Source organism: Apteryx rowi, unplaced genomic scaffold (assembly GCF_003343035.1).
Source record: "Apteryx rowi isolate R43461 unplaced genomic scaffold, aptRow1 scaffold_74, whole genome shotgun sequence".
Classification (NCBI taxonomy): Eukaryota; Metazoa; Chordata; class Aves; order Apterygiformes; family Apterygidae; genus Apteryx; species Apteryx rowi.
In genome coordinates this window covers 3041270-3058540 of record NW_020451027.1, presented here as the reverse complement: position 1 = coordinate 3058540, position 17271 = coordinate 3041270, and the positions used below count along the sequence as shown (strand labels likewise).

Genomic DNA, 17271 nt, shown 5'->3' with positions numbered 1-17271 from the left:
TAATTCCATAAATCACAAATAGCTTAACTGACCAAAAGTTTCTAAAGAAAAGAAAAATGCAACCTCACCTGCAAACTGAAAAATATGGCCCAGGTTTTCACCTGAATGAAAGAAAAAGGTAACTTACTCATAGTGAGACCATGATGGCAGCAATCTCTTGGGATTCGATGCTTGTCCTGTTCACCAGAACTACCAGAATTCAGATGCAGGTGAGGCTTTACATGGAGCTTCCTGGAGGATTACGATCAAAGTAGCTTCAGAGTAAGCTTATTCACTGCCATCACAATTAGAAAGACAAACAGTTTCCTGCACCTTAGATCTGTTTTTATATAAAGAATGCCAGGTAAGGGTAGAAGGAAATTTCCTAGGTACTGCAGTTTAAGCTCTTCAGAAAACCTACCCACTTTTATTCAGGTGCCTAAATGGAAACCATGATGCTAAAATCCAACCACTATTTTATTTATACCGTGTTAGCTCTATAGCTCATTAATACCATCAACATATTAGCTCAGGATAACAAATACATCTTGTAGGATAGTATTAATACCTCAGAAAATAATCACATACTTAAGATTACTATCTCCAAGGTCCATGAAACTACAATATTTCCATATAAAACAAGGCTGTCATGTTCATCTGCCTATGTATCTCTTGATGAACTGTACCTGCAAAGCATGTTCTTGTGCAGAGCCTTTTTCAGTTCTCACTAAGAAATTTCATTCCTAACAATGTCTGAAAAATTTTGCACACTTTACTGAGCTTCTAGAATATTTTTCCATTAAAAAAGCAATAAAAAGAATTTCCTTTTCTTGAGGATCTGAAAAATATTTTGGTTTCAAATGATCAGGAATATTTATCTGGTTTGATACACAGAAGCAATTAAATGAGAGGCAGAGCTTGTTACGTACATGTCTAAGCTTCTTTGTACTTAAATGTGCATCAAAAACAAGTCCTCAAATTTATTCAAACAATATTTGGGAGAACAGATTATTCTCTTTTCAAGAAGAATGACAGCACTGAAATAAAAAGTGTGACACTGCTGTAATTTAATGGAAAGGACAAGAGAATCAGCAGCTGTGCCCTTTAAAAATCTTTGTAATTATTTAGCTTGAGCAGATTTTGCACTGCTGTAGACACATTTGGCTCTTGCTAGACACTGTGAAATGCTAGGATAGGAATTGTGGAGATTCTCAAGCACATCAATAGTTTACAGTCTAATTTATCTGTTACTTAAATAAATGGAAAGATTCCTCTTTATTCCAGGGGGTACTGGACCAGGATCTTGGCTATTGGACTTACACTTGCTAAGCCAGTTCTGAACCCAGCAGGCTCTGTAGAGTGTAACTCAGAGAAACAAGCTCAGAGCCTAAGGGACAACTGCGCTGTCTGATATAACGTTTGTAACATTTACGTGCTGCATAGCTCTTATCCCTCCAAGGGACAGGACTCTCTGCTCTGTCTTGTCCAAGTAGTAATGGTTTGTGGGCAAAATTAAATGTGCAGTTGCCCTGCTGATAGTCCTATGACAAGCCTTTTTCTCCCCGGTTGCTTTTTCCCAGTTATCCAGGAAAAGGATGTATGATCTGAACACAATAAACCTGGCTGACACTTGTTGAGTCACAGCTGCTAAACCTGGAAAGAAAGAGAAAAATCTCACAATTAGGATAAATGAAGTAGTAAGGGTAGGCATCGAGAGGCCCTGGCAACATTGCGTCTTCTCCATGGCTAATTTTTGCTTGTATTCACAAAAGTCAAAGCCAAACGTTTGGCCCTCTGATCTGGGCTGACTCAAATCCCTCAGTGAAATGAAAATGTAGGTATAGTCCTCCTCCACAGAGTTTAGATAGTGATGTAACTGTCGTAACTTTTTTATCTCAAAGATGACCGTTTTGTGAGTTGGTGCAGCACATTACACAGGAGGGTCACACAAGTCACACTGTGCTGTGTCTCACGGAAATTTCCATTTGGTTCTTTCTTATTTTATTGTTTCCTTTAATCAAACGTAAAACTTATTCAGACTAAAAGAAAATGCTTGCTTTTTATACACATGAAAATGAAACATACTTTTCATGATAGGCCTAAAACCACCAGTAAAAGCTGGCCTATTTTGTCACTTCCTACACATTTGAAAATTATAATCTTCATACAATTCTTTGCCCATATTTTCAGTATGTGATACTGCCAGAGAAGCTCAGTAATACATGAAGACATCTCTGAATAATCCAGAGCAGAGATGATTCCCAAAGAAAACCTTAATACTGTCAGTGTTGCATAACATTCCTTGAAGGCACCAGAAAAGGTGGTTTCTGAGGGGATCCTGGAGGCACAAAGTTAAAGGCAGCAGAGGAATGTAGACAGTGATGCTGAGGGAAATGAAATGAGGCAAGTAGGAAAATTAAGTATAATGGATTTGTAAAAATCACACAGATTAGGACAGTACTGAACACCTGGACTGTATCTTAGCTCAGTAAGAATGACTTAATCATTTTAAGTGAATGCTTATGGCACATCTGTAAGGTACAGAAGTGTTATTATGTTGTCCTCCACCGGGAGCTATACAGAAAGAGAAGAGAGACCACAATCTGCCAAAGATTACCCCAGGATATTTTAACCATGACACTTCAAAAAATAAACAAACCATTACTGGTATAACCTGCTGCTAAGCAATAGTCTCTGACATGGTAAACTTCTCCAAATGGAATTAGCATGGAACCAATGTTTCTATTCAGTACTCAACTACCTCCACGCCACTGGAGAAGACTCCACATCTGCATGCACGCTTCCTGATCTGAGTATAACTGGCCTGACTCAGAAACCTGAAAGAACATATTTCACCTTGAGAAAGTTCTGAATCCAAACTTCCTAGCTCATGACAACTTTATCTTCTTCCAAAACCACTTGTAAGAGAGAAACCAGAAGTATTGTTCCAGAAAGAAATGCTACTGTATGACACTTACACCAAAATTATATATAACTTGCTTGATTACATAGTTATCTTACTGATCTTGCAATAAATATGAGATCAGAAATATTTTAAGAAAGCACTTGGGTATAAATCCAAAGAGCTCCTCAGTGCTATATGGAAGAATCTTGGAATCACTGAATAACTAATTAGTTGAATTAAATAGTTTATTTCTGGTATAAAAAGTAGAGTAATAGAATGCGCAAAGCTTCAGCTCTGTGGGACTTCAGTATGAGATTATGGATGGCAGGGATGGATTATCTCCAACCATTATAACACATTTCCACCCAGGTGCCCATACAGCTCACTGCAGTGCCTGAGTAGCTCACAATTATCTCAGTTTTTGATCGTTGTGGAATTGTCATGAAGGAATGAGTTTAAATGCTGTGAACTCTTTGTATGGATATGCTTTGATCCATGGTCCACATCAAGGCTCTCTACACTCAGTTCTTGTTTGCACTGTCCTGTTGGCCAGGGCTCAACACACTCAACCCCTGTTTGCATTGTACAGTTCTTGGCCCAGGCAACGCTGTGGTTCTCCCACATCATAAGTCAGACACTCACACTTTTAATTTTGTGGGCATATCTTGATGTTCTTCATATATAAAAGGATTATTGCTTTAAGTGAAAAATTAACTCATTCTCAAGTTGGAGCAATCAAGAAAACTTCTATGAATACTAAAAATTATTTACCATACATTGGTATTGTACCTTTCAGTGCTCTCCTAGTGCTCTTCCAGTGCTCTCTATGTCTGGAATAACCAGAACGATCATCTATTTGATTGGCAATATGTTCTGCCTTTCTCAGACATAATATAATGGACACTTTTAAATAAAGTTTGTGTGTTATCTGGAAGCTCTCTATCTTTCCATAACTGCTCAGTGTTGCTAGATTTAATCTAGTTTCAGCATCTCGACTCCCTTAAAACTTATTTTCAGTAAAAAGAGTAACTAATTTTATGCTATTAATTTCCAAATGAGAATGAACTTGACACCCATTTTATCTGAGTATACATTAAATTACAAATGATTTTAATCATGTAATAATTTAACATGGAAAATTAACTTCACTGTTTGCAAAAAGTACACAAAAATTAATTCCTCATGTTGAATGCTTGATTAGTTAACATGTAATTTCTTGGCATGTATCATGATGTTCACAAATAAACTCACAAGTCCCCTATTTATACAAACTCCTAGTTATTCCAGTGCTCAAGACAAATCCAATAAACCCTATGAGCAAGTTGTGCTACAGTCTGGGGAAGCCTTTAGTTTCAATTTAATTTCACACTCTTTTTAGCTTGCTAGCTGTCAGATGCCTTTTGTTTATATATGTGCATGGTTAATTATTCTCCTTAAAACAAAAATATTGGAGACTTCAAAATGATCTTAGGTGCACGAGGATGGACAGTGGCACCTGCTCTGCCCCCACTGCCTGAGGATTCGAAAGCAGGCACACACTGACTTAGAAGAAATGGGTCGTCATTGGTTTGAGGCAATTACAGATGATGAGAATGATGGACACAAATCATTTCAATATCTCAGACTATTTAAAATCAAAGCAAGGCCCTTCAGCATTCTTTACTCAGCAGTATTCCCACTGAGTGTGGAGCTGGGCCCTCAGGCACCAGCCCGGTGGGGGCAGTACTGTTCTCCTCCACGGCATTTGCCCTCAGAGCAGTGACCGACTGGTTCAGCCTCAGACAGAGCACAGGTCCTGTTGCTTACAAAATAAATAACAGTTCAGTTGTTGCAGAAATGGGAGATTAAGAATAAGTTCAGACTGTAAATTCATAATATGTACATATGAGTAATTTATTAGTAAGTGCAATATTCTTGCAGTTTAAATGACAGAGAAGATGATACTTCACTTCAAAGAGAAATCTTGTATAGTAAAAATGCTCAGTTGCAAGAGCACCAGATTCAGGTTTTCTTGCTCAGGGCCTCAGGCAGGCCTCAGTGTCCTAGCTGCTGCTGCACCAGCATCAGGCAAATGACAGGCTGCCAGAGACTGAGACTCAGGGATAAATCATAAGCCAGACATTGCTGCTTTCTCATTCGTAATGGGAGTGTTAGACCCTGGGTAGGTCCAGACTGCTCTGATATGATTACTGGGGACTGACTGCAGGTATTTATGGAGACAGTGTGATACAAAACCAATTACCATTTCCGCCACTCGCTGCCTAACTGATCATAAGCTCATCACGTMTCTATTGTGTGCTTCAGTTTCTCTTCCTGACCAAAGGACATTAACGTGCTGTAAAAGGGATCTCCAGACTGAAAGCTGCTATTTAAGACTGAAGCTATTAAGAACAGAGCTTAGCAGGAAGAATGTTTAGACTGCCTTTTTTAAGCAGGCAATAATTCTGACATCTGAGAGAGGCAGAACTGAAAGGGTGAGATGTAGCAGAAATAGCTTACATCCACAGATAACGGCGGATTTTGACTTGACTCCACGCACTGTAAGAAATGCTTAGTTTCAGTGTTCCTCCTGTACTGAGGAGTCTACAGATCTAAATTAATCATCTGGCTAGAATCACAGCTGAGGCGCACTCCTACTCAATATGCCTTGTCTTAGAGGACCAGAGATAAGCCCAGTTAGCTGAACTAGAAGATTTTTTTCCTATCTTTAAGAAGTACAATCTTCATGAAAATCTTCTGAAAGCGCAGGAAATCCTCTTAAAAGGCAGACATTGACAAGGCTGCAATTACTTCCTAGCACATTAGAATAAACCTCTCTAATCTGAATTACAATGTGTTTTCTGATATTTATCTTTAGGTGGCAGTAAGGTAAAAGCATGGAGTAGAAAGTTGAGACTACTCTAAAGCATTTTGAGTCCTTTTCCTCATGTACCGTGCCAGCTATAACATATAAATAGACCCCATAAACTACTTTCATCTTCAGCAGATATCCAAAAAGGATTATTAGATTAGGCTTCATCCAGATCACATTCAGACACAAATCTGTTGAATTCCGGTAATGTTAATCAACGACTAGATACTACAGTGGGTATACAGTTCTTGATCTGAGAATCCATAAGCACAGAGTTAAGGTTCACAGGTAGAGACAGACCCACATGTTCCTATCAACAAGATGGAGGTACACTAAACAAACAATCAAACAAACAATCAGACAAACAAAGCTCAGTAAGTTCACTGGCAAATCAAAATCCTGATTCAAGATTAAAATAGGGCTTCAAAGAATAGTTATGGGTGTAGAGTTATATATATGTTTCTTTAAGAATTTCATTTATACTTCTCAGGTACACATTTCTTCCAAAGTCTCTACTGAAGCTTAAATGTAATAATAGCTCTCTCATCAACTTTCTACTAGAAAAAAGCCAGCAGGATAAAAACATACCCAAAGTTGTTATCAAGGAATATAATTAGCTAAATAATGTGACAGTGTCATGTACTGTGCTAAGGCAAGTATCATGTAGCCAATAAAGGTCTTTCTTGCACCATTAATATTTAGTTGCAAGCAAGAGATGGCTGCAATCTAAGTGCTGCACCCAGCAAAGGCTAGCTGTTGATGTGATACCTTGTTGTCTGACAGTGTGAAACAGCCAAATAGCTACTTACTTCATTCACCACTTGACAGCATCATATTAATGCTAGGTAGCAACACATGGCTGTTTTGCAGAAGCTTAGCACCAAATAGGAAGAAGGATTTCATGGAACGGCTCGGAAATTGTCAGCTTAGCTGATGAGCAGAGAAGTAGGGATGCAAAGTATGTTGCAGTTATGAAATAAAACAGGAATCATAACTCAGATCCAGCTACACTGTGCACCACTGACCCCCTTATTGTGTGCTGTTGGACACAGCAGCTTCTTATTCCTACAGAAAGCAGGAAGAGGCAGGACTGACAGTTTCACCAGATCGTTACAGAGAAGCAGAAATTAGGGGGAGATCGACAACCTGGCTTCACACTGCCACACTCGGGGACCACAGCCCACAGAAGGTGGCTGCTTCTGCATGTGATGCTAGTCTTTGACAGATATTTAGTGCTTTTTCAAAGATCTGATTTTGGAAATAAAAGAACTTTTACCACTAACAGCATTAATTAAAGAAGAGATCTTTTAGCTCAAGTGTTGAGTACTGGAAATTTTCTGAACTGAGCAACCAAGTCTGTGCCCTCAATTCAGATTGTGCAACTCCGTTTAAGTCAATCGAAATGCATAATAGAAAACGAGCGAATCATGCCTGGTGAAAACAATGCATGTGGATACACAGTACGGAGGGGAAACAATATGCAGGTATTCACTTAAGCAACAGGATGCAAACACCTCAGCAAACTTTCTCATATTTTTCCCTAATACAGAAAAGGTCAGAATCTAGAATCACAGAGAAAATACGTGTAAAATCCAGAAAGTCAAAAGTTTGCACTGGAAATGGCTTAGTATCGCCCCTAGCATAACACTGATAGCATGTGTTATCATTCCCTGCCCAGTTCTTACATCCAAATGCCGTCATTCTCATCAGCCCTGTCTTCAATGTTACAGCATCATCCTTCACACAGCAGTCTAGTCAACACCTATACAGTCAATTAAGAAAGCAGTTTTTAAATTCACTCTTCTTTCTCATCATTTTAGCTATTTCACTCTGTCTACTGAATTTCTTTTCACCTCTTTTCCTCAGGAACCGTCTGCCCTAATCTTCAGCACTGTAGCATCTTTTCCTGTTCTTCTCCTCCTGCTTTTGGGTTTAATCCATTGACACCCTCCACCCGCTTCTCTCTTCCCATGACAACAGGAACACTCCTCCTCAAAGGCCACTGCTGTGAGTGCTTCCAAGCCCCTTTCCAGGAGTCGTTTCTATTATGGCAACTATATGAAAGTAGTAAACTCAAAACAGCTAGACACAGGGCAGTGATAGAAAGTTACTGTTTACAGCAATAATCTTTTGATTTTAAATATTATCCAGCCCTTCCTCCCAAAATGTTTGCCTGGCAAGGCTTTAAACCATCCCCAGGATTTACTCACAGAGTCTCATGTTTCAAACCTGTAATGCAGGTATACCCTATGGAGAGACAACACCTGATATACTGTTACCCACGTACAAACAATAGCTATATATGATACCCCAAAGCTTTTCCCAGACTGAAAAGGGATGATACACCCTGGAGACTAACACCATTACTAAAACACTGTCATATTATTTGTTTTGTCTGTGACTTAGCAACTTTGGGACAAATTCCTCCTCAGCATGATTTGCCTGGGTTTACACCAGTTATAGATTTTCCCTCTTATCCTTTCAGATTGCAGCAGATGGTTAAGTTTTTACACCAGAGGCTGTCAATAGAATTTTAAAAGGCATCTCATAACAACACATTGGAGCTGTACACTTAATCTGTGCTGCACCAGCATGATGATCTTAAAAAGACCTGGAGCACACTTACAAAATTAGCACTGGCAGTTGTTGCAGAAACGTTATCAAGGAGTCTTCTAAAAGCCCCCAGCTTAATGACGGCTTACCTCCCAAACTGCCAGCCGAATCATTTCTCTGTGGATAACCATCCCACAGTCGTCTCAGAGAAAAGGCATTTCATTCTGTCCTATGAGATACTGATCCAGTAAAATAGCTAATGGTGAGTGTAAGGGACTGTTTACAATGAAGCATGTAGCTAAGGGCTTTCTCATGTCCATGGCTAAGCTCAAGTTCAGTTCAGTAGCCAAAGACAAAGTACTATTTCTTCTGCTAAGACAGACCATCTCAGACCCGCTGAATACCACTGTTCTCATGACTGGACCACTTCCATTAAACAGTTTATATAAGCCAGACAACAACATTACAAGTAGTTACAGAAATTACAGTTACTCTATGCAGCCTGTTCTTTAGAGATGAATTCCTAACAGTGAGCTTCTCAGTTTGAAAAGCTACATCCAAAACACTAATACTGTAAACAGAAGGCTACCTGAGCTGAATATTATTGCAATTAATTTGCAGTAATTTGCAGTGCAGTTGCTACTGCAAGTAGCACCTGATGGAGTAAATTGTTTTGATTCACACATTGCACTGTTTCCAAATGATCCAGGAGTGATCTTGCAGTCTAATTTGAAAAAAAGGAGGTCTATGTATGCTGATCTGATTAGAAGATCAAGGCCAATGTGGATAACGACCTTGTTTTAACTGAAGTCTGCTTTACAATTAGTTGCAACATTTTAGAGAGCTCCAGCCTCAATTTCCAGTTTCTTGCTCCACTATTATTAGAGCAAACTTCCTCATTAACTTCTACAGTGTCACAATAGGGTGATTTCAAATATAAGAAGGAAAGCTGTCAGAATTTCTTAAGCAGCACTCCTTTCCATGCAAGCCCAGTTAATCCTAGATTTCAGTCATCTCTGACTTCTTCATTTTCTCACAGGACACTACAGATGAAAGTAATTCCTCCTTGACATGACAAATTGCATTTTTCTGGTCAATGCAGATCAATTTATCACTTCATCTGCTAACAATAATTCTCTCTGTATTTATGCTTTGGTTTCAAAAACAATTTTACGAAAGCTAAGTGTTGATGTTTTCCAGGAATTAATTCATTCAAACCGTCACATTTCAACTAACACAAACTATTCACACTACATTTTATAATTAAATGAATACTAGATAGAGGCAGTAGTGAATATAGTTTCTTCTGAGACATTTTAAGAAAATACTCGGGCAAAAATATTCATCAAAAATAATAATAAAAAAAAGGATTAATTATCTAAAACATTCTTCAAGGGGTGTCATCTATGTATGCATTATACTGTGGATCTACTGCACACATCAGAATCAGAAAATACCCACCACTGAAAGAGGATCTGTAAAACAACATCTTCAATCTTCCACTCATAGTTTGTATGCATGAAATAATTCCATTTGCCAATACATTTAGGGATCTATTTCATTAACAGAAATATATGTCTGGTACATTATGTCCAAAGGAAAACAATACCCAGCAAAGCTGGTGGTGGATCTTGCACCACTTTGTTGCTCTAGATAAGGTGATCGTGGCTGGCTGTCATAGCTGGGCTGTAGCGATCCCACATGTTCAGCTGCAACAGCCTTCCATGGTTTTCTGACTGCTTGAAGCTCCAGCACGCTGACGGGCAGGTTGTGGTCTGCAGAAGACCATGTCAGGTCTCTCAAGCCACTCGAGGGCATCACCAGACAGTGAGACAGGGATTCCTTATCAGGACAATTATATATATTATATTATATAGGCCTCCAGGGTTTTGATCAGATATTGGCTCCAAATCTGAATTTTGTCCTTGTACGAGCTGAACTTCTTGCTCTTCTTCACTAAGAAGGTAAAACTAGAGAGCAACCCTGCAGCTGTCTTTATAGATCAGGTTTTTCTCTCTCTGCTTCTCAATTTCAGAGAACGCAAATATTTATTTTTTCAGATAATCCCAAAGCTTGTTAGGCATGAGGTTTAAAGTACAGCAAATATCACACTTTCCAGGAATATGACTTCCTTCAGGCAAAGACACAGCAAGAATGACTATCCAATGTGAGTGCCATAGAAAATGCACTTTTAAAGCCCACAAGATACACTGAAGACATATAAGGTGGACAGAAGGAAAAAGAGTTGGGAGCAGGGGTCTCACTAGTGACAAACAGTGGAAAATCAGCTATGGTGCACCACAAACCCCATAAGCACTGCTTCCTTTGTACCAGGTACAAACAACCACAAGTACCAAAGTGGAAGAGAATAAATAATTCATATAATAATAATAATAAAATAATAATAATAAAATAATTTAAATATAAAATAAAATAATAATAATAATAATATAATAAATAATTCATATACTCTGTTGTACATACTGGTATAGATAAAAGAAAATTGCCTGACCAATAACTGTGTAAAAGTACACTCATCATGTAAGTGCCCACATGGACAAAAATATGAAGACTGAAACCAGGATAAAGCATAAAAAGCATAAAAAGTGAGCAGTTAATGGAATTAGCTAATATATACAGAATTAGAAAATCAGCTTCTAATTTCCAAAGGCCTGTGCAGTATTTGGCTCATCTGGACAAGAATCTGCTCAGTTCAAATGCGTCCAAACTGGATTATTGTTCCAAATAAGAAGCCTGACAGCTAAATCAATATGACTCCTGGGACCGGATGGCTGGTGTTTAATGCACGCAGAGCAGCTACTTTTTACAGATGATGTGAGGGACGTGAATAGGTGCTTGCTTGAGAAGGTGAAAAAAAAAAATCACAGAAAAAGGAACTTAATGTGCTGCTAATTTAAGGTACCTGTATTGGAACAAAACCAGTCTATAGATTTATGGCCACTTTACTGCTGTTGAAAATAAACTGTAGACCCACAAGCTAGGGTTACCAATGCATCTTACTATAATAGACTTGTGTGACTGACTGGATTTCTTCTTGAACTGAGATTCTTATTTGAATTCAAACTTTAACAGAATAATTTTCTGACAAGACAGTTGTAAATCCTCAATGAAATATGCTCACTGTATCTAGAGGCCTTTTAATCAAGTTAATGGCTTTTCTTCAGCTGCTCAAATTATCCCTATATGTCCCCAAACCTTTCAAAGTAATTCTGACATGGATTACGACCGCTCAAGCCAATCGTCCCTCATTACTTTAGCAAAAGGTTTTGATTTGGGGGCAGTAAATCTGGATGGCATGGATCAGATTTTCTTACTGTGAATGAAGTGATAACCTCATGAATGGTGTCAGGACTCAGGATCCAGAGACTTCGCCAGCTAAAGCTCTCGTGCGCACAAGCAGCTGCCAAACTCACAGACAGCATCCGAGTGACAGAGAAGGGAATTCTCCAGGGCTTGGCAATTTCCTGTATTTTAAAGCTCATGTTGATGTCTCTGTCTTGCTAAACATCCAGAATCAGGGATATTTCTATGGGAGTGCTGAAATGAAGACTGATTAATTCTTAGTGCCCAGGAACAGAGGCATGCTTCTGCTTTCAGAGTGCAATACACAATTCCTTTCACATCCCAGAGACACATGCCCTGGGTCCAAGCCACACTCCCATGCAAAGCTAGTGCCAGGGTAGCAGTGTCCAGAGGAAGTGCGTGTTACTTCTCTCTCACGCGTACAGCAATTGCTGCTCTGGCACTACAGCTCCTGTTCTATCTCCTTAACTCTGGCTCAGTACTTGGTGCCTGGGGCCATAATTCTCATCCCTCATACTGGCACAAAGCAGGATTAGATCAGCAAAGTCATGTTGATGTAAAACACACACGAGGAAGAGCCATATAATACCTGCCCTTGTATCTTGCTGGCTCCATTGTACTATTCTGCTTGCCTTTGACATTTGGAACTCGTGGAAATGTTTGTATATGGCAAATCCCTAATATTCTCTTGTCATAAATTTACTGTTTGGAAGAAGGTTTGTTCACAGAAAAAGAAACATATATGAAAGATTGATAAATGCTGCTGAGCTTTGATTTGTGAACTGGGCCCTTCTTATCCAAACATCTGTTTATCTACAAAACAAATCAAGGAATCAAGGCTAAATAATTAATCATCTAGTTCAATAGCCAAATGAAAAGCAAAACCAAGCCCTACAATGAATTTTCACTTTATCCAATGGTTTACTTAACCTAATCTAAAAATTTTAATCTGTTTTTATTTAACAATTTTAAAACTTTTTTTAAAAAAGCTTTGAAACAAAACTACCCAAGCCAAAAAACTTTGATTTATAAAAAGACAAAACATTTTTCTTGCATTTCCTCCTGCCTTTGCAGATGAAGCTAGTCACTAAATGCAAACAGAATTCAAGAAGTCCACTCCCTACCATTATGCAAGATAGGATCCCTAATAGAAATAGTGACCATAGGATCACTAATAAAAAATTTTTTTCCCAATGTCTTAAGCAGCAGCAATATGTTTCTGAAAATGCTGTTCAGTGTCTTCTGTTTTCAGGATCACCAGTTATTTTTATTTCAGTCTGCCATCCTCACCAAATATGATGATGAACTGATGACAAGGGATGGAACTTCTGAGATTCTTTCTCCAGATCAGCCAATTCATTTTCCAAATTAACTGTTCAACAATCAGTTACTTAAGAAACAGTTGCTTTTGATGGGACCAGACTGCAGAGCCTGCTGGCAATTCTATAGGCGTTCGCTGCTCCTGCTGAGGGGCTACATCTACTGTAAATTTGGGCAGCAATCTGGGAGCTGACACACTAGGGAGACGGCACATGAAGGGTAGCTCTTTTGGATCAATAAAGCCCACCCCAAAGGACTGTGTAAGGACCAATTTTTTCATATTTAGAAATTAGAAGCAAGGTGAACACAGAAACAAAGTTCATCATGCATCTGATTATAGTTAAAAAAAAAATTTGTAGTTTTTAATCAGAAGTGTAGTTTTTTGATACACTAGGCTCAAGAGGAAATATTTTATCCAATGCAGACACAGGCAATATGTTCAATTTTCAATGATTTTCTCAAGTTCAGGTCACCGGCTGACCAAAGCAAATGCAAGGAAGTTTTCTCCTCCATAATAGTTATTAAACGGAAATGGGAACTGCAACAAAATGTTTACTGGATTACTACTGATGACTACAGATAAGATTTCAATAATAAGTAATTAATGCAGAACAACAATTTTTCCTGCTATGGTGATTTTTAACTTGAGAATGAGGCTCAGATATGTAATTGCATTTTCAAAAGTTCAGAGGTTTTTGTTTTTTCTCCCCATCTCCTTTGCATAAAACTTCTCTTTAACAATAAAATAAAATGAATTTGAAAGATACTATAAATGAAAATGTCTTCATAGATACAGATATACTTACAACAGAATTACAAGAGTATGGACTGAAAGAAAGGAAGGATAAGTTCAAAAAGTTCATAAATAAGAGACTCTGAAATATCATCCCTTTGCCTGTAGAAGGACATTTTGTTCACAAAAGTTCTACTCAACTCTTGGAACAGCTAGCTTAGACTATCTTGTTCCTCAGTTTCCCAAAGTATACGACAGAAATAATATACAGCTTCTAGGAATAAAATTTCCGTTAAAGATTTTCAGTTTGTCTGAGACAACTGGAAAAAGGGTCCTAAAGTCTAACAGAATATGTAGAAAGAAACTTGTATCTCAAATATAGCTTTTAACACTATCTCAGGATGAAATGACCTTCCCAATCCAATACAATTTAATAGACCAACATGTTTCATGTCACCTTGTTTGAGAGTTAGAGTCATGTCACCTGGCACAGATTATTTCTATTAGAAAAAAATATTTAAAAATATCAGAGGAACCATATATTCAGCCATCAAGGACAGATGAAAATACCATAGCCGGTCATGCATCCCCTAGAGAGAATCCCTGAGCCAAACTTGCTTTTAATATTACAGCAGGACCTTTTACATCAGTGGGGAGGTGGAGCGAAAAAAAAAAAAAAAAAAAAAAGAGGAAGGATCATTTTAATGTTTTTCCTCTGGCATTGTCATTCTACCAGAAAAGAATCTGAGCAGTGTGTGTCCAAACAACATACACAGGGCAATTCCACAGAAATAAAGTCCACTTATAGTACATTATTGCTGTATGCAAAATCATCATAATTTTCAGGACTGTACCTGCACTTTCTTAGAAATGTCAAGTAAGCAGGTCACTTAAATATTCTGTAACATGTATCTAACCAGGAAATGGGGTTTGAGCTGCTGTTTCCCATTTCTAAATATTTGGGTATTTAAAAGTTCAGCCTCAAGCACATATTCATCTATGGCAGTTCAGTTGTCACTTGTAATACAAATCAAAAGATGATGGCAGAATCTGCCCAGAAGTTCAATTCCTTCCAGGGTCATTCTGTCTGTAGTGACCACTTTTCCACAGTAACCACATCACTTCCATCTGGCTTCCATCACCTGAAACATTTTTTGCATATAAAAGCACATGTATAGATATGTACAAAGCAATCATCTACTAACTATAAGATTTCTCTGGTCTAAAGTTTTTTTTAATGGAAGATTTGTTTATACATCATGACTTCTGACATCATCACATTTTCCACTACTACATGACAAAAGCATCCTTACGTTCATTCTGTACTGGGTGTGCTTCTGCAGATTAAGGTACAAAGTCTACAGATAGAAGAAGAGCTGGATGAATATCTTAAAACATATTCATAAGAATATACTGATTTCTCACTAAATGGATTTCAGTTGCAGTCAGGCAAATATTTACTGTCAGGAATGTCTGCAGAAATAGTATGTTTTACAAAAATATTTACAGAAAGCAAATTTTGAATATGTAAGTAAAAGTATTCCCAGAAACTTGAGTCCTCCAGCAAGAGAAACAAAATTTGACTGACTAAAATCCAGTCAAAACAGCTTGTTTGACTTGCAGTAGTAAAGACTAGCAATAACCTGTTCCCCAGCAAACCATAGACAATGAGTTATTATTAAAATGATTAAGCAAGTAAATGCTGAATTACTACAATGGTCTACAGACATATTAGCTCACAGATGATTTTCAGACAGAAAGGAAGTTGTCAAATGAAATGAGTCATTACATGAAATTCATCCAGCTCTGCCTTGTGTGTTAAACAGCACTAGAGCAGAGTCCAAAGTATAAAATCTGGAAGGGCTAATTTACTTCCAATAAATGGTGCTTCAACAGTAGCTTTTTCATGCATAGTCCTAGAATGATTTTTGTTTTCCTATCATGGTACCTCAAGTGTGTTTCAGTATTCTTTTAACATGAAATAAATTGCAATTATTTCAATCCTTCTAGTTGACAACTGACTTGATCTCGAACATATTCACCTCCATTGGCTCAGTAACACTGGCCTTGTTATTGATCCTCTTCTTGGCAGTTGTGGTTTCAGTCATCGCTGCCAATAAACGGGCGACTCAAGGGACCTACAGCCCCAGCCGGCAGGAGAAGGAGGGATCCCGTGTAGAGATGTGGAACATGGTGCAGCCTCCACCAATGGAAAGACTGATTTAGGAGGAAGCATTCCTCCATCCTGGAAGATGGCTGAAGCAAGGACAGTGTATATATGTTAGATATGTTCATTTTGATTCTGATACCAGGAATACACATTTAAAGATTGCAATGACTTTGGACTTCCAATATTTTTTTAAGTTCAGCATTTTCATTTTAAGTTCAACATTTGAATTCTCTTGGTATTTAAGTGAAGCAATGCCAGTTATCACTGTTTTGGACCAACACGTCCAAGGACAATTTTATTTGCACTGGAAATTTCAGCCTTGGTAATGAGCAGTAGGCATTACAAACAGTAGTGGCTTCTGGGATACATGTAAGTGCCTGCCTGTCAGATGCAACATGAATAACAGCTTCTCATTTGTGTTTTCCTTTGACTGCGTAGCAATCACTGCTGTAGACAATGAAGATAAATCAAATAAGCCTGTACATTAAAGACAATTTAATTCTGTTACAAAAGGGTTTAGCAGTAGAGCTGTGTCTCAGCATATCTACTTTCATTCTTTAATCAGGGATTAAAAGGAAGCTATGAAAAAACTCTCCATGAAGCAAAATAAATGTTTCAAATTTAATTGGTTTTCTTTCCTCCAGTTCTCTCATTTTACCTACTGCTCCACCACTTTTTACTGAAAAGAATTTCAGTTTCCACCTCTGACAAGAGAGACACATTTCTCCATGTATAAAAGACTACGTTCCAAAATGCCCAGTGGACACAACCTGACCTCTCAAAAGGTCTGAAATCTAAACATCCTAAACAAATTCCAAGCACCTACATTACTGCCATTTCCTCATTACAGTATTACCTGATGGTCCATTTTATATAACTATTGCTTCTTACGTTGCAAATATATATTGGCTGCCAAACCAGCAATCATACTCATAAATGTGTTTCCCAAAGTCCATGTAAAATACCAGGGAAGAGGAAGAGGTGGCATGCAGGTAAAGCACAGGCTTGGAAATAATGAGAAAGTGTCTCAACACTGACAACAGAGTTGGTGCTGTTTCTGGAGATCAGACTTCTCATGATCATGGGCAAATAATTTTTTGTGCCTCAGTTTTCCTCTTTTAAAACAGGGATAATTCTGTTTAACTACCTCATAATTCTCATTATTTTCTAAAAAGGTTGCAATTAGTTTTTCAAAAAGATACAATTTTATAAAAGATAAAGGAATAACAGGGAAAATTTGGAAGAAATCTTATAATGAAGTAGACTTTTGAAAATCATGAGGACTTAACAATTATACTTACAGTAGAAAAGGATGTGCCAAAAATACACCCAGGTCACGGTTTTTTTCAATTGTAGAGGCAAATTGCAGGCAGTAACCCATCTAATTTTCACATGCAGTCAAGAAATTAAAGCATAAGCATTGTTCCCACAGAACA

At 37.9% G+C, this 17271-nt stretch overlaps 1 protein-coding gene across 1 annotated transcript in view; it reads left to right on the top strand.

Moving 5' to 3' along the window:
- The window catches only part of CRB1 (crumbs 1, cell polarity complex component), a 140137-nt gene extending 123210 nt beyond the window's left edge, over window positions 1-16927 (top strand). Inside the window, exon 13 of the mRNA XM_026087853.1 lies at window positions 15676-16927. Coding sequence (XP_025943638.1) covers window positions 15676-15891 — 216 coding nt within the window. The 3' untranslated portion in view covers window positions 15892-16927. The remainder of the gene's footprint in view (window positions 1-15675) is intronic.
- The last annotated feature ends 344 nt before the right edge of the window (window positions 16928-17271 follow it).